The 22,373-nt window shown below is 47.0% G+C and overlaps 1 protein-coding gene across 1 annotated transcript in view; it reads left to right on the plus strand.

Annotated features, from left to right (window-relative positions):
• The window catches only part of SMC2 (structural maintenance of chromosomes 2), a 50,784-nt gene that overhangs the window by 6,692 nt on the left and 21,719 nt on the right, over window positions 1–22,373 (plus strand). The window contains exons 5-14 of the mRNA XM_077644224.1: window positions 955–1,095; window positions 3,389–3,538; window positions 5,821–6,010; window positions 6,652–6,827; window positions 8,558–8,676; window positions 11,798–11,936; window positions 14,236–14,382; window positions 15,537–15,741; window positions 17,529–17,664; window positions 20,208–20,332. Of these exons, the coding sequence (XP_077500350.1) occupies window positions 955–1,095; window positions 3,389–3,538; window positions 5,821–6,010; window positions 6,652–6,827; window positions 8,558–8,676; window positions 11,798–11,936; window positions 14,236–14,382; window positions 15,537–15,741; window positions 17,529–17,664; window positions 20,208–20,332 (1,528 nt within the window). The remainder of the gene's footprint in view (window positions 1–954; window positions 1,096–3,388; window positions 3,539–5,820; window positions 6,011–6,651; window positions 6,828–8,557; window positions 8,677–11,797; window positions 11,937–14,235; window positions 14,383–15,536; window positions 15,742–17,528; window positions 17,665–20,207; window positions 20,333–22,373) is intronic.

Here is a 22,373-nt window from a genome sequence, read left to right on the forward strand (position 1 = left end):
ACCACATGTTAATTTCATGTACGCTGCCGCGGTGGCTGAGTGGTTGCGGCGCTCGGCTGCTGACCCGAAAGACGCGGGTTCGATCCCGGCCGTGGTGGCCGAATTTCGATGGAGGCGAAGTTCTAGAGGCCCGTGTACTGTGCGATGTCAGTGCATGTTAAAGAACCCCAGGTGGTCGAAATTTCCGCAGCCCTTCACTATGGCGTCCCTCATAGGCTGAGTCGCTTTGGGACGTTAAACCCCGATAAACCATAATTTCATGTACATAACTAGAACTAAGAAATATTTCACATTTTACAATCAATGCATTCCATTGCCCCCCATGTTGCCTTTAGGCGATTGAGCACTAGTTGATTTTTCATCTATTTTTAAGTTTCTCAAAGAAGCCCAGTGTTTTAAACAAACTCTAGGTTTAAAAAGCTCCACCTTTAACGAAAACTCTAACCTTGTGTTTGGGCATCATGGCCTCGGTTGTTTTTGCGCCATTAAAATCAATGTAACTCTTCTCTTTGTTCCCTTTTCGACTTCCTTCTCATCGTCTGAGTCATGACACTTTGGTGTTCCATTAGTGGACGTAAAGTCGCGGGTCCAGTCCCAGCTGCAGCAGTTGCATTTGATAGAGATAAGCAACCATGCTCTTGCGTTGAGCGTTTGGCTCTTGTTAAAATCCCAGCAGGTCTGAAATCGCTCCGGAGCCCTCCACTACCGCATGGCTCTCAGCCCCCCAGGGCTGCTTGTGTGGTGAAATTTTATTTCCTATAGTTGCACCTGGCTTATTGCTCAAACTTGTTGGTATATTCTAGCGTTTACCATCAGTATACTTGGGCGTGGCGAAGCCCGTCAAGTAGTGGCGCAGCACTGTTTTTTTTTTTTTAGTTACTTGGAAAAACCTCCGTGAAAATTAGCATCAAGTGCAGTGAAAACCCTATCATGATGCTACAACCTTTTGTGCAGGAATTGAGTCGGACGTCCAAGGAAAAGCTGGAGAAGATGAAGGCGACCGTTGAGGAGTCCAAGGCCTCGGTGGAGCAGCTGCAGAACAAGATGACAGATATTAGCGACCTCATAGCCAGCATGGAGCATAAGAAGGATGCGGTACATCTGAAGTCATTTCCTTCCCTTCTATGTTTTCTTTTTTTATGTCAAATTGGGGCTGATCATCCGGGGCCATTTGCCTAAGGCAGGAGTTCAGTACTTTTGGGCTCGGGGTAATATAACAGGTTTATTAGGCGCTGAAAAACCCCATATCTCTTGCCTTCTGTCCCTTCCTGCCTGACATGCAAATTTACTAATTTACAGTGGATGTATGGCAACAGTCTGTTACAAGCAGCTACAGCGTGACTACAGTAAAATCTCGGCGATACGAACACAGTTGATACGAATTCGTAAAATTCCCCGGCCGGAGCGCATTGTGCAGAACGTACAGAATTGCGAATGTTCCGAACTCTCCCGCTTCACATCGGATGATACGAACACGCGAGCCGCAATCGCACCCTCGAACACTAAGCGCGGCTCTCACATCGCCGAAATCGCGATTACTAATCGTGCGGTACGCACCGCGAGCAGTGAACGGCGGTGCACGGCCCTTACATCGCCAAAATCGCGATCGCTAATCGTGCGATACGCACAGCGAGTAGCATGGCTGCAGGGCCGTGAATAAATCCAGTCAGCCGTAAACAGGTCTGCGTGCATGCATTTTCTATGCTTCCACGTATTAATTTTGTTCGTTTGGGTGATACAAAATTTCAGATGATACGAATTTCTTCGCGACCCCGTGATGTTCGTATCATAGAGATTTTACTGTAGTCCCAAAATAAAGCTTGTAAATGAAAGGCAAGAGTCAAGATATGCATAGATTTAGCTGCTTGTGGGAACCCCAGAAACACTGAACCCAAGGGTTTCATAGAACCTGACTTCAGAACCCATGGTCAAAGGTCAGTTCAATTAGGTGCACTTGTTGCACCAGTTCAGTTAGTGCTGCACTTTTGTGTTCTTTTTGCCATGCCTGGTTCGCATGCCCACTGCACTTCTTTGTTTGGTTTGCAAGCGCCCATGTCTAGTTCAGGATAGTTTCTTGGCTGGCTTGGCTTGCGGGCGTGAGATTAAGATCTTACGGCTTAGTTGGGGTTGTTAGCTTGGAGTTCCCAGTCTGTTCAGCCTCGAGGCTTTCAAAAGGTGCTATAGCACTCCACCTGTTTTGTCATCTTCCCTTCCTGCTTAAAGGGCGTGCAAAAATTGGTCAAATTCAATTAGTAATGAGTGGCTGTGTAGAGATATAGACTCTTGTAATTCCTGCAGGGATTTTCAATCTCGAAAATAGTTAACTGCTGAGCTAGTTCATTGTCAGACGTTATGGAAGGTTCTTGACGTCGAGACTACACACAAGTAAGGAGACAACATGGTCATCTCTTTAGCTGCAGGGAACCCCAACAGCTGTAATAAAGTGTAGTGGCTTCAGCCCCTCCTGCTCGGTATGCAGGCTCAGTAACTCGCTGCACATTAAAGCAGACTTGTATAAACTATATTGCGCAAGATTTGTTCCTAAATAAAACATGTACAAGAGCTGTAAGGTGCTGATGTAAGCTTGAATTTTGGTGTTCTGGAAACCCAGAAAGCACTCCAAGGAACCTAGCTTAAGGAGCTCCATCTATTATAGAGGTGACCACAATGTGGGATGGCAAGTTTCTTCTGTGATGGATAGCTTGCGTGACTAATTGCAGCAGCAGACTGGGCTTGTGTTATGCATTTTCCCAACGGACTGGTCACAGAAGTATTGCCCAAGTTCATACATCACTTGATTCATGTTTAGCCTTTTGTCGAAAGTTGATAGCCCCCAGTGGCCTTGGTTTGCTTCTGAACCACATGGTAGAGCTCTCTAGCAGCCTTAGAAGACCGGAGTGTCTGGAGTAAGGAAGAACAGTGGCTCTTCTTGCCTTTGAGAGATATCGACCATTGGCTATGCAAAATGAACCAATCTAGCTGCATGGCTTGTCAGCAAGGCCAGTGGGCTGTTTATTTTTGACAAGGGCTGCACCTTGGGCTGGTGTACCTTGTGTGGTGGCTTTATGGTGCCTTGGCCTGCTCGTGGAAGGCTGCTGGTTTTGTAAATAGGCACTGTGCTGCTGTTTTTGTGGCACTTGTTGCGCATGAGACCAGCGGTGGGTGGGCAAGCGGTGGGTGGATGAGATTATGAAGGTCGCCGGGATAAGGTGGACCCAGCTGGCAGAGGACAGGGTTAACTGGAGGGATATGGGAGAGGGCTTTTGTCGTATGGTGAGGCTGGTGACGACGATGATGATGGTTTGTGATCTGCCGCTCGCGGCATAACCTGGTGTTTCCCCTGAAAGCCCCCGAGCTGTATCGCCTCGCTTTCTGTTGGCTGTGACAGGAGATGGGCGACAAGCTGGAGTCGCTGGAGCAGCGGCTCAACAAGTTGCAGATGTCGGAGACCAAGGCCGCCTCCGACGTACAGTTTGCGAAGGCCAATATCAAGGATGAGAACAAGACACGCGCCGGCCTGAACAAGAGCATTGAAGAGGTGCGCACTTTCATTCCAAGGCTTGCCAGTAAATGCATACGAGGCAGAAACTTTAAGGCTAGCGAAATGCCAGAAAAAAAATTCAGTTGCTGGCCATTGGGGTGGCACAGGGAGTTTGGTACGTCGGGATCCAGTTGCTGCTTTGTCACTTACACCAAACCCCCATATACTACCACCACAGCCTGGTGGCCAGTGAAGCTGTCATTGAGAGCTGGGCTCTGAAATGTGATGTTTGTAGTGATGTGAAGCATGCAGTTCTAGGGCTAATATAAACCTTGGAGGGAGTGCTTTCACAGGGTAGAGGGGAACGGGGTTCAGTACTGCAATCACTGCCAGTTCGTCTAGTACAACTGTAGGAAGTCTGGGAGTTCTTTCTGAGCTTTGTTTGAAAAATGGAAGGAAGGGATCTTCCTGGAAGTGAGAAAATATGGTGGTGTGGTCAGCATCAATACGACAGTCATAGTTTCCATGCCGGTCTACCGAAACAGATTTTTTTTTTTTTTTTGGTGTGATCCATCATTCTTAGCGAAAAGTGGTGGTGAAGGACACAGGGATGAAGAAACCAGCTTGGCACCCCGCAGTTAGATATATCCATTTTGTGGAAAACTGCATTCGATATATGAAGTAAGAAATTCATGTGTTTGTTAAAATTGTTTAGAAACTGTTCAATATAGGGAATAATTCGTAAATCCTTGTTCATTATAGTGAGGTTTGACCGTCCTTTCTTAGGTCTTCTTGCGTGTATAAATGGTTGCAGAGCACTTTTCATAGTAGGTTACCATATTTACACGATTGTAAGTCGACCCCCCCCCCCCCCCCCCTCATATCACATTTTTGAAAAAAAAAAACTTGGAGGTCCTTTACAGTTGGCCTTTAATAGCAGAACGCGATAGCACTATCCTGCTCCCTCTGCTTATCCCCAGCCGCTATTGGCTGCTGCATGTGGGAGCACCCGTGGGCACATTTCGAAACGAAAATGTATTAGTCACTGGTCTACTTGTCCACACTTGCGCCATCGTCCTCACTAGCGCTGCTGTCGTGAGCGCTGCTGCGGTCCCACAGCTCGTCGTTTTAATATCGTCATGCGGCGAAGTCCCGCACTTCGCAAACAGCCACATCACGACGTCGTGTGGAACAGCTGAAAATTTTGCCTCGCTGCAGCTGCCACACCTGTATCGCCCGTTGCGAACGTTGAACTTGTGGCCCGGCGCGCAGTTTGTTTCTTCGGCGTAAAGAATGACAGCCATCTTGAATATAGCCGTGCACGAGCACTGGTCGCTTACCGGACCCGGAGCGCAAATGACGAATGACGAAGCACTACATTAAATACTTGTGAAATGCGGCTGGCAGTAGTCGAATGCGTCGGAAACGAAGAAAAACTACGCATGAGCGGCGTCGGCTCTTCCATCGGCTACCGACACTCCCCAGCGCTGCTGCGGTTCCAAGTGGGGGTGCCGCCGCGATTGGAACAGCAGCCCTTCCATCAACTATCGACACCACCTTGATCGCTGAGTGCGCATTTGAAAGTAAACAAAAAAAACAAACAAACTTGGACGATGCCTATTAAGAGCAAAACGCGAATGCGGTATCGGCCGCCGCCGTTTATCAGCAGAAAAAATCCGCGGCCACGTGTGGGGAGTGGGCTGGTGCTAGTTTGCCGCTTGTGGACAGCCACCATCGGCCGCCTCGCTAGGGTGGGGATGCCGGTTCTGCGCGTTGACTTAGCAGCTGCTCAAGGCCAGCACCAAGAGCGATACGACGGAGCCGCGCAGCAAAAATGCAACCACGATGTAGCATGCCTGATATCTCGTTTGTCTTGCCTTTATTTATGGTGCAATGCTTTGGTTTCGATTTTAAGTCGACCCCCCCTCCTTCGGATTTTGAAAATTTGAAAAATAGGTCGACTTACAGTCGTGTAAATACTGTGGCTTTGAAGTAAATTTCAGCCGCCGCGGTGGCTCGGTGGTTATGGCGCTCAGCTGCTGACTCGAAAGACGCGGGTTCCATCCAAGCCATGGTGGTCGCATTTCGATGGAGGTGAAATGCTCGAGGCCTGTGGTCTGTGCGATGGCAGTGCACGTTATTGAAGCTCAGGGGGTAGAGATTATACGGAGCGTTCCACTACGGTGCCTCTCATAGCCAGAGTCGCTTTGGGACGTTAAACACTATAAAGCAAACGAAAGTGAACGCCTTCGTTTAGATTTCAACTGCACTCACCGTTGCCATCCTAATGGCATCACGTTCTTTCTCCCCTGTGCGTCATGTTGCCTCTTCACCTCCAGGACCAGGCCGCAATAGTAAGCAAGCAGAAGCAGGTGGAGAAGATGGAGGTGACAGTTGCGGAGCTTGCGGAGCAGAGTGAGAAGGACGCCGAAGCAGTGGCCGCGGCACACAAGCACTTCCAGGCCGTCAGCGCTGGTCTTGCGAGCAATGCGGAAGGACAAGAGGCCACGCTCGCTGAGCAGCTCAGGGGTGAGGGTCTCGCGCACTGGGTTGTTGTCACGGTCGTGGAGTTCATGTTCAGTTCAGTTTTATTTTCCTCACCTATAGTGTGGACAGACTTTGAAATAAAAAGCTGTAGAAATTGCTTGACAGGGGCAAGAGAGCGAGTGGCTGGCAACAGGTTAGCGAGAATGCCTAAACCCTCACCACAACTATGTCTTAAACATTCGCATTACAAGTAACTGTCCTGCGAGCTTTTTAACCTCGGGCAAACAAAAAACTCTCACCTGACCTTCAGGGCCGTTCTTCAGCATGTTCGCTTTATGTCTCTGCGATTTGGCGGCAGCACTGGCCGGGTGGGCAGATGTTTGTGAAATTTTAAATCTGTTCTTTTGTTTTCTCGCTTAGTGAACCCTCCCCCTCTTTAATGTCAACTTTTCTGGAGAAAATGTGGCTTCATTATGCGAGTATATACGCAATGCCGAAGCCTCAGAAATTTGAAAAATTTTTAATATTTTTCTATATAATTTGTTAATTTCACTTCACAATTCAGAATCGTTCTGAATTGAGGCACTCGAGGAACACGAAAAGCTCCCCATTGGGCCCAAGAGTTTTCTTGGATCCAGTCTGGGAACCCCTTTCCGTGACAGTCTACTGCACTTCTTCCGCAGCGGCCAAGGACGACATTGCACAGGCCGAGACGGTGAGCCGCCAGGCAGAGATGCGCCTCAAGCACTCGCAGGAGGAGGCCAAAAAGAAACAGGCCGAGTGCAAGCAGACCGAGGCCAGCTACAAGAAGGACGAGAGCGCCAACCGCGCCATCGAGAAGGAGCTCAGCGCCATCCGGGTACGAGAGCGGCACCGCCTTTAGGGCTCTGGACGGTCTCTGCTAGTCAAGAGCGATAGTCGCTTTTTTTTTGTCTCATGACGAGCTCACCTCGTCGTGGGTACTTCACTACGTTATGAATGGCTTTTTACCGAATGTAGCTAAATCCCCATGGCTTTTCACGAATGGTGTTTTCCTATTTATTACGCAGATGCCATTGGTCAAATGTTTAGGGGAATCCCCCCCAAAGTGGAGTAGATTTGTAATAAGGGAGTAATTGCTCATTGGACCAGGACGAATTTTTCTTTAATTGCGAAGTTTCTGAGAAAGCTGTATAGCTTTCCTTTGTAGCCGCATGGCTGCACTCGGGTGGATGCCAGTGAGCAATTACTCCCTTATTACATAGGTGGCACTAGCCGTTCAGTCAGCACTTTGAGCAAGATTTTTCACGCTGTATGGCAGCAGGTGTTCCCTTGTGTGCTGATGTCACCTGTTTGCACCAGGTTTTCCCGCACTTTCAAACAAACATTGCATCATCGGTGGGGCATTCTAGTGCAGTAGATCCTTCCCTGTTTGATGGTGATAGTGCAAGTGACGTGCATATCAACTTCATGTTGCATTCTTTGAGCAAAGACAGTGACGGCACTCTATTTCACAGTGAGTCCGAAGGCAAAGAAAGTAAGGACAAGGTGATCACCAACTCCCATGAATGGCGTCTCATAGTCCATAGCCTCCAGCAGTTTTGGTCACATCAGTGGAAGAGCAGTGCATTTTCAAAGCAGTTCAGTGCGCTACTGCTATCGAAACCATTCTTCTTTCATGCAGAGTTCCAGGGGTGAATTTATCTATACATACATAACAGTAAATAAACAATTATTTGTTGCCGTGAAACATTTGCGCAGATATTTCGTGTTTTGAACATGTTGGGGAAGCATTTCTGATGAAAATAATGTGCCATTTTGGTGCCTTTTTTTTAAAACTCTGAAGGGGTTAAGCGGGCTGCGAAGGCAAAGTCAAGTTGGCTTTGATAAATGGGTTATCGCTTTCTGATGACTAAGAAGTCGGGCCAATCTCTCCACGATCTGCCACAGTGGTTACTGTTACCAATACCTATCCCACCATGAGTTTTACCATACCACCACTAACGCAGATAATGCTGGTAGTTGTAGTTTTTAGTGAATTCTGACTGACAACCATGGGTGGAAATGTAGGTTTTAGAGCGGTAGTTCATTTCACGACACGTGATAGTAGCTTTGCAATGATGATGTTCATCCTGATGAAAATTTTAATTTTTAGCTGAGGAGGCTATGTGCGAGGGTTTGTCGGTGTATTCCTCTCCCGCTATGTGACGAACTTAAAACTTACTCCATTAATCTCTTGCACTGCAGTGTTCTTGAACTAGCGAGATTTATATGCGCTCAGAAGAATGCCAGCAGATGATGCGTCCCATTGTAGTAGCAAAATGACAGGACAAGAAACAGTGACGCACTCAAACCATGCGTGATCTTGCCTCCGCTTACAAAACTCTTTCAGCTGTTGTCAAGTCAGCGCATCGTTTCAGTGTGTCGTCATTTCTTGTCGTGTATTTTAGCGATTGCAAAGTAGCATGCAAAAAAATGAAAATGTTTGACCAACTAGCCCCTGCAACAGAGTCATCCAGACAGTATATTGGCAGATATTTAGAACTCATTTTGCGGCTTGCTGAGAGATGCCTTTTTCTTAGATATTTTTTTCCTTCTTTTGTTTCCCAGGCCCAGCTGAGCAAGCTAGACTACGAGGAAGGCCGTGAGGAGAGTCTGCTGAGTCGCAAGCAGCAGCTTCAGCGGGAGATCCATGGGTTGCGCCAGAACGTCGACATCTTTGAGGCCAGGTGGGTGTCCACTTTTTGACATGGTTTGCAAGCAGAAGGTGTTGCCAGGTGCTGCGAGTGGGCATGGGTGGCACCGTTGGAAAACTACTGCCAATGCTTGTTTTGTAGCGACAGCTACATTACGGCAGCATTTCGAGCCTTCAGCGTGGCGGTGCCGCCACATGGTTGGTCACGTAGTTGGTCACGTGGTGCGGAGCAACTTCCAGTGGCGCGGCGCCATGGCTGATCACGCGGTTCGTCACGTGGTTGGTCATGTGACCAAGTTCCACTCGGCCAGCTGTAGCTATCGCGTCACTCCAGGTTTATGTTGTAAACTAGGAAGCGCAAAATACCGGACGAGGGACAGAGTAAGGGGGACAAAAACAGGTTCACGAGCGCTTTTGTGTCCTTTACTCTGTCCGTCGTCCGGTATTTTGCGCTTCCTAGTTTACAACATGCATTGCCGACCAACCCGGCAGCTTGCTCTCCTGAACTCCAGGTTTAATCAGAGATAAACCACCGCCAATTTTTTTGCGGAGTCGGTGATCATATAGAGAGAATGGTCTACATGACCCGTCAGTTGCCGCCTGCCTGTTGGTCGCACTGCCGTGACCTCAATGTACATGACCCCCGTTAGTGGTTAAAGAGCAGAAGCTAACAGAAAAGCCGCTAGTCTATTTGGTGCATCTGCGAGTGAGCATAGGGCATGGGCGGAAAGCCGATGTTTCCGGTTCTATGTGGTTTAGGTGATTGGCGGCTGCTGCACGGTTGCTATGATAAATGAAACCTTCAAAGGACTGCACGGTGGACTTTGTGCAGTGATGCGTATGATATAATAGCGCATAGGAATGTGGCACCCTGGTGAAACTGTGGCTCCAGTATTGGTGCATAAATGTGTGAACATTGACTCTCATTGGAAATCCCGTGAAAGCTTGAATGCACCCATTTGAAATCTATACATGCTGGAAACTTATGCTCTCATGTTACCGTGTGCAGGAAATTAGTCAGTTGCTTGACCGGTGCTTCTGAGCAGTTAGGCCGGGCTCGAAGGCATCTCTTTGAAAGCTGAAGTGGTTTAGCATAGTGTATACTACTGGGTGTTGTGTTTTACCAGGCTTATGTGGTCATTAAAAATGTAAGCTACATTTTTTTATATGATAGTAAGCTCTGAGTATTTGGAATTGTACAGAAAGGTGCATTGTTCAGACTGTTTCCATCATGGCAACTTAAGCGATAAAGAGTTTAGGGCTTAAGATCCTTTCTTTGTGATTTTCTCTGAGCACGAATTCTTGACTTCGTGCTGTTTTGAGACCTCAATGTCTCGGCATCTAAAGTAGCTAGAACAATAATTCATTTTGCAGTAAGAAGCTTAAAGCTTATTGCAATTTCCATGAACTGTTGGGACAAGATTTTCAAATTTTGGCTTGGGTAAATAATTATTTCGTTGCAATTCCAACCAGTTGTTGCCTACACTTTGAGGACCAAAATTCATTTGTTGCAAAATATCTAACAATGTGCCCATGTCAAGAATTTACTTCCAAGGTTTCATTCTTCACTTAGTCAAAGCTTGTTGTAGCAAACAGGTAAAAAAAAATAGTAAAATACAGTAGAACCCCGCTGTTACGTTCCTCACTGCTGCGTTTTCCCGGCTGCTACGTCGTTTTCATCCGGTCCCGGCATAGCTTCCATAGGATCCAATGTATAAGGAACCCCGTTGTTACGTAGTAGCTGTGAAAACGTTCCCGCATGATACGTCGCAACTTAGCACCCCGAACACGCCTGGGCTGAAGTAGGCAACGCGCTGCAACCGCCATTTTTACTTTTGGCCGGGCTTGGCCGTGCTTGGCTATGGAACTGGCTGCAAGAAGCCGCACGCCAGTTCGAGAGGCCGTCACTAGGTGGCCATTCGTGAAAAATGCTCTCACTTTTACGGTCGCCGCATGGTTGTTGAAGGGGTCGACTCCTCTTCTATCTTGCTATCGTCATTGTGCATTAAGCCTCGTGAATGTCGAACTTGTGCTTAGACGGCGTCGCTCGAGCGGGAGGCGCTTTCCCTTGAGGAAAAGCTGGACACATTAAATGCAGTCGACAGGGAGCCAGCGCGGAAGAGAGTCGACATTGCCAAGGACCTTGGTCTCCCACCCTCGATGCTTAACAGCATCATCTCGAAGCGTGCCAAGATAGAGGGGAATGCCGCGCTCTTCGGCCCGAAAGCAAAGCAGGCTCGTGGCAAAAACGCCAAGCCACCATTCTGGACTTTTTTAAGTCCTAAGCGCACTCTGTGGAAATAAATTGTCTATAGTTGAAACTGCACATTTTCATTCATTTTCGGAGCTTTCCTCACTTGCGTTTCCCCGGCTGTTACGTTTCTTTTTCCCCGGTCCGGTGAAAAACGTGTGAACGGGGTTCCACTGTAGTTCGATATAGCCGAAATTGGTAATATAGAGCTTCGCCAATTGCTCCCATGTTAGAATCGAAATTTAATCATTGAAAGGATGGAAACTGGGAGGGACCTTTTCCAAAGCTTTAGCGCTGTTTCAAACCTGCTCGTGGTGATTGCAGAGACCGCATAAAAACCAAGTTCCACATGCCAGTTAGGGTAGCTTTCCCGCACAGCAACACCAGCAGGCGGTGGCAGCAGATAACATGCCAGATAGGATGGCTTCCCCGCATTGCGGTTTTGTCGCGTAAAAAATCTGTGGGGCATGCATATTCTTCTGTTCTATAATCGAGGCATTATCCTTGTAAGATATTCGTCAGGCCCACACCAGATTGTCTTAAAATGCAGGTCGTGGCATGAGCAGGGGACGCATAAGCGAGGTTCCGCTGTATATTAAGAGTGTTTTCCTACAAAGCTCTTCTTTCTGGGGCATGCATAGCTTGACTGGTAGTGCTCGGCCTCTGTTTGATATCAGGATCTCTCAGGGTTGCAGTTTCCCACTGCTCGTTTCTACAAGAAAAAAAAAATTGGGCAGCCAGGACTGTTGCGGCGTCCTGTTTGTTGCTATGACTGCGAGCGGCAAGTTGGGATGCTTGTTTTAATTTGCAAGAATTAGTTATTCCGAATGCCTTTTCCGAGGCGTACGGTTGTCTACCCAGGGTAGCTTGGCTAATTTGAGCTTCGGTCATATCTCTACCGCAGGAATCAGCACCTGTCTTTCCAATACACAGACCCCGTGCGCAACTTTGACCGGCGGAAAGTGTACGGTCTTGTCTGTGACCTCTTCACGGTCAAGGACAAGCGTGCAACACGCGCTCTGGAGATGGCTGCAGGAGGCAAGGTGTGTGTGTGTTTTTTGAGGTGCCTCCAATTTTTTTTTTTTTTTTCATCTACAGTAAAACCTAGTTAAACTGCAGTTGGCCAGAGCTCTGAAAAAGTATGTACTAAACAGTAGTACAGCTTCATTGAAATGGCATAAGATTGTCCACTTACCATATTTACTCGCGTAACTTGTGCACATCTTTCCTGCAAACTACGGCTCCAAAAGGGCGCAGATTTTGCATACACATCTTAAACAAACTACAAAAGTCGTAACGTGCATTATGTACAGTAAATAAAATTGCCTTCAGATATGCAGACTCATACCCACCTCCGCCCCATGTTACTATATAGCGTGTTTACTCTTGTAATTTGTGCCCATGAATAATTTGCGCACCCCCAACTCTTTCAGGATTTAAAAAAGAACTTTTACACTCACATTTTGTGCTCGCTGCATGCGTCAGACCACCAGCTTGTAGACGGGTACGCTCAAGGCAGGCTTTGGAAGATCAGCATGGCTGCATCGGTGTGTGCAGTTGCAAAACGTGCAAGTGCTGAGGGTGTGAATTGTGCGCCGGGCTTGCTCGCGCTGCTCTCTCGGACGAACAGTTGCGCGAGCGCCTAAATCCGAAACTACTGAGCCGTTTGCTGTGTGGTTTGCCGCAAGTCAGCTGGGCCGTGTGCGAAGGTACAGTTTTATTGAACGTTATCTCCTGTGCCTCCCACTTCTGGCTTCGTGTTTGTATTGTTATGCATGCGCTGTCATACTATCCCGTGGGGAACTGGATAACATGGGGAGGAGCAGGAAGGGGTGCTTGTCAGCGAGGGGTGTGAGTTGGGCGGGGGTCTCTGTATAGGCAGCAATGTGAGTATATATTGCACGTTATGCATGTCTTTTGTAGAGTTTTTTTAGGTCATGTTCAGAAAATTTTCGCACCCTCTTTTTGAAGCCTTAATTTAAAGAAAAATGCGCGCAAACTACACGAGTAAATACGGTAGCTCCCCGCAGGAACGCATGATGGCGCTTGTGCACCTCAAAGCAATAAATCTGCAATAAGGCAATTGCAAAGCTGTTGGAGGCAAATAGAGATGAAAGGCGATAGAACTGCACCCTCACATGCGGCCCGGCTGGCTAGTACATAGCAAACAACAGCGAACGGTTTGTTACGGTAGTTATGGATTCCAGCACATGCCAGACGTTACCTGCAGTTTGCTCTGCAACTGTTTGTCTTGTAGAGTGACCATCAGAGTGAGCAAGGGGGTAAACTGTGCGTAATTTGAATTTTTTTGTTTTTACTGGAACCAGTTCACAAATGAAGTAACTCCTTTTTTTTTTTTTTTACACATGGAGCTGTGTGTATCCTTCTGGTAATGGGCACTGGCATGGGGCGTATACTACCCACGGCTTAGGCAAACTGTTAGACTCTGCGTATACGTCGGCGCTGTGTACACTTCGACCCCCCCTTCCCCACCCACCTGTTTAAATTTTTCATTTTTCTAAAAAAAAGTTAAAAGGTAGACTTTTATGACCCACCGCAGTGGCTCAGTGGTTAGGGCGCTCGACTACTGAACCAGAGTTCCCGGGTTTGACCCAACCTCGGCGCCTGCGTTCCGATGGAGGCGAAACGCAAAAGGCACCTGTGTGCTGTGCGATGTCAGTGGTGTTAAAGATCCCCAGGTGGTCAAAATTATTCTGGAGCCCTCCACTACGGCACCTCTTTCTTCCTTTCTTCTTTCACTCCCTCCTTTATCCCTTACCTTACGGCGCCGGACATGTGAGACAGGTACTGCTCCATTTACTTTCCGCAAAAACCAATTTTCATTTCATTTTCAGACTTTTATGTCCACTTTTCGCCACGCTTGTGCGTGACGAAAAGTGGAAGCAGTGCGTGTTAACCGGTACATGCGCTGCAAGCTAATGCGATTTATGCGCTTACAAAATGCATTATGTTCAGTGAGCGCCAAGTTGGGGATTTGACTTTACTACTTTTAAAACAAAACTTCTGTTTAAGTGGTTACGTTTTAACGAAGTTTTACCATATAGACTTTGAGCATATTGGTCATTGTACGAGTAAATATGGCAAATAGGTGTCTCCAGGTAGCAGTAAGACTATAAGGCTAGACTAAATTTAGCTACCTTTTCTCTAGAGTCGAGAGAGATAGGCAGCGAGACAGTCATGACTCATGAATGGTTGGCATGGATTATTGACCTGACTCGCTGTAGTGCAATGGCATGCTTGAGTCTCAATGGTATTGGGTGTAGGATGTAGATTTTGCTGCTCATTAATCTTGAAGATCTTTTGTCATGCTTGCAACTACAGTTGTTCAACATTGTGGTTGACAACGAGGAGACCGGCAAGCTGCTGCTGAAGAATGGCCGCCTGAGGCGCCGCGTGACCATCATCCCGCTGAACAAAATCACGGGGCGCAGCGTTGAGCCTCAAGTGCTGCAGAAGGCCAAGAGTCTGGTAGGTACCCCCACACCCCCACTGAGCAGAGATAGGAACTTTGAGCAGCCTTATTGCTTGGTTGTGCTGCTTTGGCAGCGAGTGCCTGTTGGAAGAGACACGTTCTGAGGGGCATTTACAATATTCCTTGATCTGGGTCACATTTGTAGAAGGACGTGAATACCTGAAAATTTCAAATAGCTTGTCGACAGTCTGCAGTTTCATTGCCACTGTAGTGGCAAAAGTATCCTTCGTTGAGTCTGTAGTGTGAGTGGCATGTGCAACATTGCGAGGAGCAGATGTGTTAAAAAAAAAAAATGCTTGACAGGAGAATGATTCGGTTCAGAGTTTACTTAGCTGTAACGAAGATGGTTAGATGGGGTCTTCTGACCTTGCTGTGATGATGTACCATATTTACGCAAAGATGAGATTTTTTTTTATTATCACTGCTCCTCAGCAACATTCACTGCCAACTCTCAAGCTGCTAGAAGAAAGCAAGTTTTCAGTGACCTTGCAGCAGCAGACTTGTAAGATTTGCGCTCACTGTCGTGATGCAAACCAACTGAACTCTGCTGCTTTGTAAAATTTATTTATTCCTCTGTTTTTTTATGTATACTTGGTAGCTGACAGGATCTAGAGAGGGGATCTAGCAAACGGAGAAAGTTAAATAAAGATAAAGAATAATACACCTGGACAGAAGTAATGTTTAAAAGGTGAAGTGGAACTGTGCAACATAAAAAAAAGAAAACACACACAAGGGAAGAGCACATGAAGGGTACTGTGTGCAAAAGGGGTTTTCCCCTTCGTTAAGAGAAAGAAAAAAAAGCCAAATCCACTTTTCTGTTTCATTGGGATTTGACACCTGTGTGAGATTCACTGAGCAGGTGTTGGCATTCTCTCAAAAGTGGCTGTTAAGCCAACTCAGCTGACGTTGAAGAAGGAACCAGGGGAAAAAAGACGCAGGACATGCCGTAGGAGCCTCGCACGTGCGCGTACATTACCATTGGGCTTGCCCCTGATTTCTGAAGTCTGGCGATGGTGCATGTGTGCTTCTTGAATGTCTCATCCTGCACCTTCTTTCTACTGGTTCTTTCGGTGTTTTCCATGAACCACCTGGGCCAGCACTTTGCGTTTTCTGTGTACATGTCTCGAGGCTTGTGGATGTTGCCTCGCAGGTTGGCCGCGACAACGTGTTCTCTGCGCTGTCGCTTGTCGACTACCCCAAGCACCTGGAACCAGCCATGAAGTTCGTGTTTGGCACCACGCTGGTCACGACCAAGATCGACGACGCTCGTATCGTGGCGTTCGACCACGGCGTGCAGAAGCGGACCGTGTCGTTTGACGGAGCGTCCTTCGACCCTTCTGGAGTCATCTCCGGAGGTATGAAATTGCATCACTCATCGAGTACGAAATCTCTCAAGTGGTAAAGACTCAAAATTTCAACGCAGTCGGCCCACTGCAGTTCAAACTCGAAGGGAAGTGAAAATTTGTTTGATTTTAGCAACATTAAAAAATGTGCAACCTGACAGGCTTCTATATTGTTGAGGTGCGAGTGGGCGAATTTTTTCTCTTGTTGGAAATTTCACTGGTGCTGAAGCTAGCTGACTGTGATGTCGCGTATGAGCCACGAGCTGGCACTAACCAGAACCGAAGTTGAAACTGAAAGCCAGAGCACAGCATTACTGATTAACTGCAAGCCATTTACCCTCAGAGTTCATTTTCTTAGCTAAAACGCTTGTGCACAACTTTTGAAGCAACAACACCGACCTTTAGAAACTTTGTGTCTATGTGGTTTTAAGGCTACCGCACAGTCGACCCACGCATTACACTCATGATTGCATTGAGTTTCGATAAATACGGTGTTTAGTATTTGTCCCGACTAGCACAGTTTGTACAATGCAGCTTTTTGTTTATCACCTTATCGGGCTTATCCCAGAATCTTGTGCGTGCTCTGTGTTCTCTCTTTTCCGTGTTCTTAGCAGTTTTTTCACTTCGCCCTGCTTGTGATTTGCGTAATACTACCTGACCCCGCAGTCTGGGTAGCGATTTAAAAAGACAGTAGGGCTACATATGTCTAGGGAAGGAGAGTAATCACATTTTTTTTCTTTTTTACAGTAAACCCTCATTAACTGGGTCGTAAGTACTGAAAAACATTTTTACATCAATCGATTTTGTGGTGCGCAAATTGCTGACCTTTTCGTTCATGCTGCTGGCATTCTTGTGTTTGGTCAGAGGGATACTGAAAAAAGAAAAAAAAAACTAATCAGCCTGTATGCCAGCACATGCAGGGGTGCCTCTCTTCTCCTCCAGTGCAAACTTCATCCCACTGACCAACCATTTAAACTAGGGGTGTGCAAATATTCTATAAATTTATTTTATAAATCGGGAGAATTTTATAAATTGAGCCCTTCGGATGAACCGTGCATTTCTTCCGGTCCCTTGAACTCCGAATGAATGAGGTTTTACTAGCCGTCATGTTATTTCTTGCTGCCAGTTTTGTCATTTTGTGGATTTTGTTTTGCATGACCTCATTACAGTTTGGATACTGTTATGCTGTCTAATCAAGTAGTATACGTTTCTGTGCACAACAAGTTTTTTTATACGCTACTGAGGCAGTCTAGTTTTGTTTATTTTGGCAGCAAAGACCATACACTATTTTGAAGAAAAAAAAAATGGCAATAACATTTGCTTGTTTATCATTTTCAGAAATTTTTTTTGTACTGAGCAGATATTCAATTCGATAGTCGAAGCCATTTTTTCTTCATATTTGTATTCGATTCGCGCACCCCTAATTTAAATTTAATAAAGGTAGTGCCACAACAGCTAACACTGTAAACAGATTACAGGACCTTGGTGCTATTGAATGAAAGCTGTGGGCAGATGTCTCCTTTGTGACATTTGAGTATGCGCAGGTTAGCAGAAGCATTGGCTTGGCTTCTGTTCCTTCCTGCTAACATGCTTTTAGAAAAGAGCGTGCTGACACATGCGCTCCTAAAAGACCCTAATTCAATCCACTGCAGAGTTAATTGGCTGCAACAACTGGCTGTGTAGTGAAGCAGTTTACTGTAAGCAATTGTGGTGTGGTCAGTCCCAAAATAAGGTGGAACTTCTTACACAGGCTGCATTGTTAAGCCCCCCACCCCTGCCCTCTGTCTTAACTTCTGCAGGAGCCCAGCCCAAGGGTCCCAGCACGCTGGAGCTGGTCTCCCAGATCCAGAAAGATCGCACGGAGCTGGCGTCTCGAGAGCAGGCCTATGCAGACATCTCCAAGGAGCTCGGTGGAATCCAAGCTGTGGCTCTCAAGTGAGCACCTGTTTGGCTTAGCTGCTCTGTGCCACTTTGAAAGCGACAACTGCACGTTTGCTCATTTATTACCCTTGTTGCACGGTCATTTCGAAGGCCCTGAACCGGTAGTCTGTAGACTCAAAGGTCAATCGAGCACTGCTGCATGGACAACTCCGATGGCCATCGAATCAATAGTCTATTGAGTCAACGGACCACTGCTGAACTTTATCGAGACCTCGAAGGCCTTCGAGCGGCGGCTGCGTGCACTCGCGGATGCAGAGCACACACAGCAAAACGCTGGGGAATAAAATCACTGCAGTGTTGTCTCTGGAGAACATGGGACTATGAAATATACAGCTTATTTTGAAGAAAAAGACAGGCCAGGCTACAAAACACTGCTGGAAGCGCAATACAGTCGAGACCACATATAACGGCCCCACTTAACACGAACTTTCGCTTATAACCAACGAGACCTGCGCGACCGTCAAAATATAGATTGTTTCAATGGCACAAAATCACACGTATAACGAATGCCATTAAGCCCTGCTGATCGGTTACAGCGAACGGACGGCGTGAACCCAGCACCGCGATGTGAGATAACCTCCCTCCGACCCCTTTGTGTGTCTGGCGTGTGGCATGTTTTCCTGAGACTCATTGCAGGCCAACTTGCTCACCCCGTTTCACGCCGCTCTCGAGCAAGCTACCCTTTCCCCGCCGACGCACCTTCCAACACCACCCTCCCGCCCCTCCTCGCAACTCCGCTCCCCTCTCTTCACTCTCTTGTAAATCCGCGCTGTGGCCTCCATGATCAACAGCACCGCCACTGATGCCGATCGCGGAGGCCACACTTCGTGAAGCAGGCCTTCCGTGGGAGCCAAGAGGTGGCTGCACTGACACTCATGGACGCCCCTCATTGGTCTCTCCGGTGGCGCTGTGCGTCTGTATCTTTAGCTTGATTGGCTTGATTGCCACCTGTGCACGTTGCGCGTCTACCTCATCGTGCGCTTTTGTCACTCTAATTGCGGTGCGGACGTTTCTATGGCTTCGTTCGAATCTCGGGCCCTCGTTGTAATTCAGGATGGTGGACAGGAACAATGTGTCCATTTCTATTGTATTCAGCGGTAGAGATAATGAAAGTGGCCTAGGCGGAGGTGACTGACACTGGCGAGCGGAACTGCTTCCACAGAGCCGGCTTCGTCGGCTGCCGAGCCTGATGCTTCGGAAGATGACCTGCCCGGCGGCGATTTGTGGCAGTGTGTCGTCGACTCCGACATGGGGGGGTCATGACATTGGTTGGAATGATTTTATTTCTGTCGATGACGACGCCGACGCCGTGGAACCGTGCGCGGTCGAGGGCATCGTTTCTGAAGTGCGGGACGAGAGTGACGCAGAGGAATCAGATGAGGGTGAAACTTCGGAGCCAGCATCCATAAACGTGCCTGTAGCAATGAGCTACATAGAGAGACTCAGACAGCTTGTCTATGCCAAGGGCTTCGGCGATAGCACGCTTCTGCTTTAAATAAACTGGAAACCTCCCTCATCGGATCTGCGCTGCTGAAACAGATGTCCATGACGGACTTTTTCGCAAAGAAAAAATTTTGTGTTTTGACGAGCAACTGTCTTCAAAGCTGTGGTCCACTTACTGCGAACTTTGGGATATAACGAACGGACGCCACGTGACGCTCATGTTTGTTACAAGTGGGCTCGACTGTACCATTGCTTCCAGCAGTAAAAAAAACAATACACGCCAGCTTCTTCAAAAGTGCATGAATGCTATTACAGCTTGTCAAAGACAGTGAAGTTCACTGGCATACTACTTTAACGAATAAACATTTTGTTTTTAACCTTTCCAGGTTACACTTGTAAGCTGATCGCTATCATGCCTGCAGAATTATTCGTAGTGACTGTAGCACCACAACGCCTTGGTGCAGACGATGGAAACTCTAGACGGCGATCGAGTTTGCCGTGTAACAGTGGTACAACTCCTTAGAGCTTCGGTAGCGATTGAGAACCTCGAAAGCTGTTGACTCAGTAGCCTTTGAAAGTGCCTGTTTGACTTTGGTAAAATACTTGCTCATCTAGTAAACTAACATATAGAATTCTAATATTTGGGCCAAACTGCATTCTTTTATTTCTGTCTTTGTGAATGCACGATACTTTGTTACCCTTTTGTCTGCAGCTATGATTGCGTCGGTACAATAGGCCCACAAAAAATTTTAAACACTAGAGCTACGAAAGAAGCTGAATTTCTTCACTACGTGGAGGCACAGCATGGCATGTTGCTGCTGCATGCTGATCATTAAAGAATGAAAATGCAAGGCACATTCTTCAATTCCTGGCTTCACGCTGGGACTGCAGGCAGTTAATCGTTTCCTAGGTTTGAGTGTTCCAGGAACTTTTGTGGGCAGCTGTACCTAATGTATTGCATAACCCACTCCCCCCTTTTCTCTGCAATGTTGTAGGCCTTGGAGGGGCCGTAAATTAAAGAAAAAAAAACAGTGCATTAAGTTTCCACTACACCAGTGAGTTTGGAATGACTGATGTGTGTGGCGGGGGCGCAGGTACAACCGGCTAAAGGAGGAGTCTGACCTGAAAGAAACCGAGCTGGAACAGCTGAAGACTCGGCTTCAGCAGAGCACACACCACCAGCTGTTGCAGGAATACGAGGCCCTCCAGAAGGCCATCGGTGGGTGTAGGAACTGAAGCTGTGTCAAAGAGGCTCCAAAAAGCCGCCGCGGTAGCAGAGGGGTTACGGCGCTCGGCTGCTGGCCCAAAAGACGCGGGTGCGATCCTGGCCGCGGCGGTCGAATTTCGATGGAGGCTAAATTCTAGACGCCCGTGTACTGCGCGATGTCGGTGCACGTTAAGGAACCGCAGGTGGTAGAAATTTCCGGAGCCCTTCACTTCGGCGTCTCTCATAGCCTGAGAAGCTTTGGGACGTTAAACCCCCATAAGCCATAAGCCAAACCAAAGAGGCTCCAAACACTGCTGTCACGCGAAAAATGTGGTTGTTGAGGGCTATTGCGTCTTAAACGTTGCCAGTGTCTTGAAGATGAGGACTTGCAAGAACTTGTTGTCACTGCCCTGTGTTGCCTTGGTTTCGCATAGATCAGTGCATGGAAGTTGTTTGCTTGTGGCCAGTAAGTGTTTTGTAGCTGAATTTCCTTTGCGTTGCTGCAGTGTTTACAGCTGAACGCTGGCTGTGACTTCCAAGTGGACTTCAAGTCACAAGAGGCATAGAACCCACGACACAATTACGATACTCGATTATGCATTATTACTGTGCAGTTTTTTGTGGCAGCCTTCTGCGTTTGAATGCATTTTGTTCTTGGTTGTGTTCCTTAATGCAAATGGAAGCACTGAGGTGGCTTTCACAGCTGGATCTTTTTGATTTTGATATCAGCACTGCACTTGTGCACAGGCTGCACATTTACAATCACTATTAGAGTATCGTGATCAACCCGCGAGTTTCAAACAGGTGTCCTCTAATTATCATTAGGGGTGTGCGAATATTCGAATACGAATTGAATATGCTTTATTCTTTATTCTTTATTCAAGAGTTACCCCGCATTTGCCCGAAGGCGTTATAGCAGGGGGGTTACAGATTGGCAAAAAATACATCTTCACTTGCAGAGCACACTTGCTCCTCGGAAAGCCGGTCCCACTGTTGCACTGTTTTAACAAAAAATGAATTTGCAAACAAGTTCGTCCTGGTACGGTACTCTCTAATTTTACGGGAATGGTCATGTCGTTGAGAAACGTAAAAGGGCTGTTTTAAGTAATTTTCAAAATCAATCCCCGTTTTTCCGTGAACTATTAAGTACAGCAATTTTAGCCTCAATTTTCTTCTACGGGAAGCGAGTGGTTCCCATTGCAATTCTTTTTTCATTGCTGTACAACTATCCCTTCGCCCGTACCTGCCCAAGACGAACCTTGCTGCTCTGTTATGAATTTTTTCAAGTTTTTCAATTAACACCCGATGTGCAGGGTCCCATACAATACAGGCATATTCAATGATAGGTCGAACACAAGAGAGAAAAGCAGTTTTCTTGAGGTTTGGCTGCGAAGACCTTAAACTCCGCTGTATGAAATTTAGTGCCCTACCGGCTTTGGTAACCACATGATCCACGTGAGCATTCCAGGAACAGTCATCCGTCAGTATAACACCTAAGTATCTGTAAGTACATTTCTGTGTGATCAATTCATTACTTATGCGATACTGAGCTCGGACTGATTTTTTTTCGTGAAAAACAAAGATGAACGCATTTCTCCGTATTCAAAGACATTTTCCATTTCAGACACCAATCGTGGATAAGTGTTAAGTCAGTTTGGAGTTGAACGACGTCATTGGCATTGTTAATTTTCCTGTACAAAACGCAGTCATCTGCAAACAGACGTATACTTGAGGAGATACCGAGTGAAATATCATTTATATAGATTAAGAACAGGAGTGGCCCCAGGACCGACCCCTGTGGGACCCCTGATGTCACATCAACGTAATCTGAACATACACCATTAAGGACTACACGTTGGCGGCGGCCGAGCAAATAATTCTGAATCCATACTATAACAGCTGTGTCCAGATTCAACATTTTTAGTTTATAGAGAAGGAGTGGGTGTGACACAGTGTCAAACGCTTTCCGGAAATCCAGAAATATGCAGTCTGTTTGGCCCCCGCGGTCAACTTCAGATACAAGTTCGTGATAAAATTCAACAAGTTGAGTAGT

The sequence above is a fragment of the Amblyomma americanum genome, chromosome 11 (assembly GCF_052857255.1).
Source record: "Amblyomma americanum isolate KBUSLIRL-KWMA chromosome 11, ASM5285725v1, whole genome shotgun sequence".
Taxonomy (NCBI): Eukaryota; Metazoa; Arthropoda; class Arachnida; order Ixodida; family Ixodidae; genus Amblyomma; species Amblyomma americanum.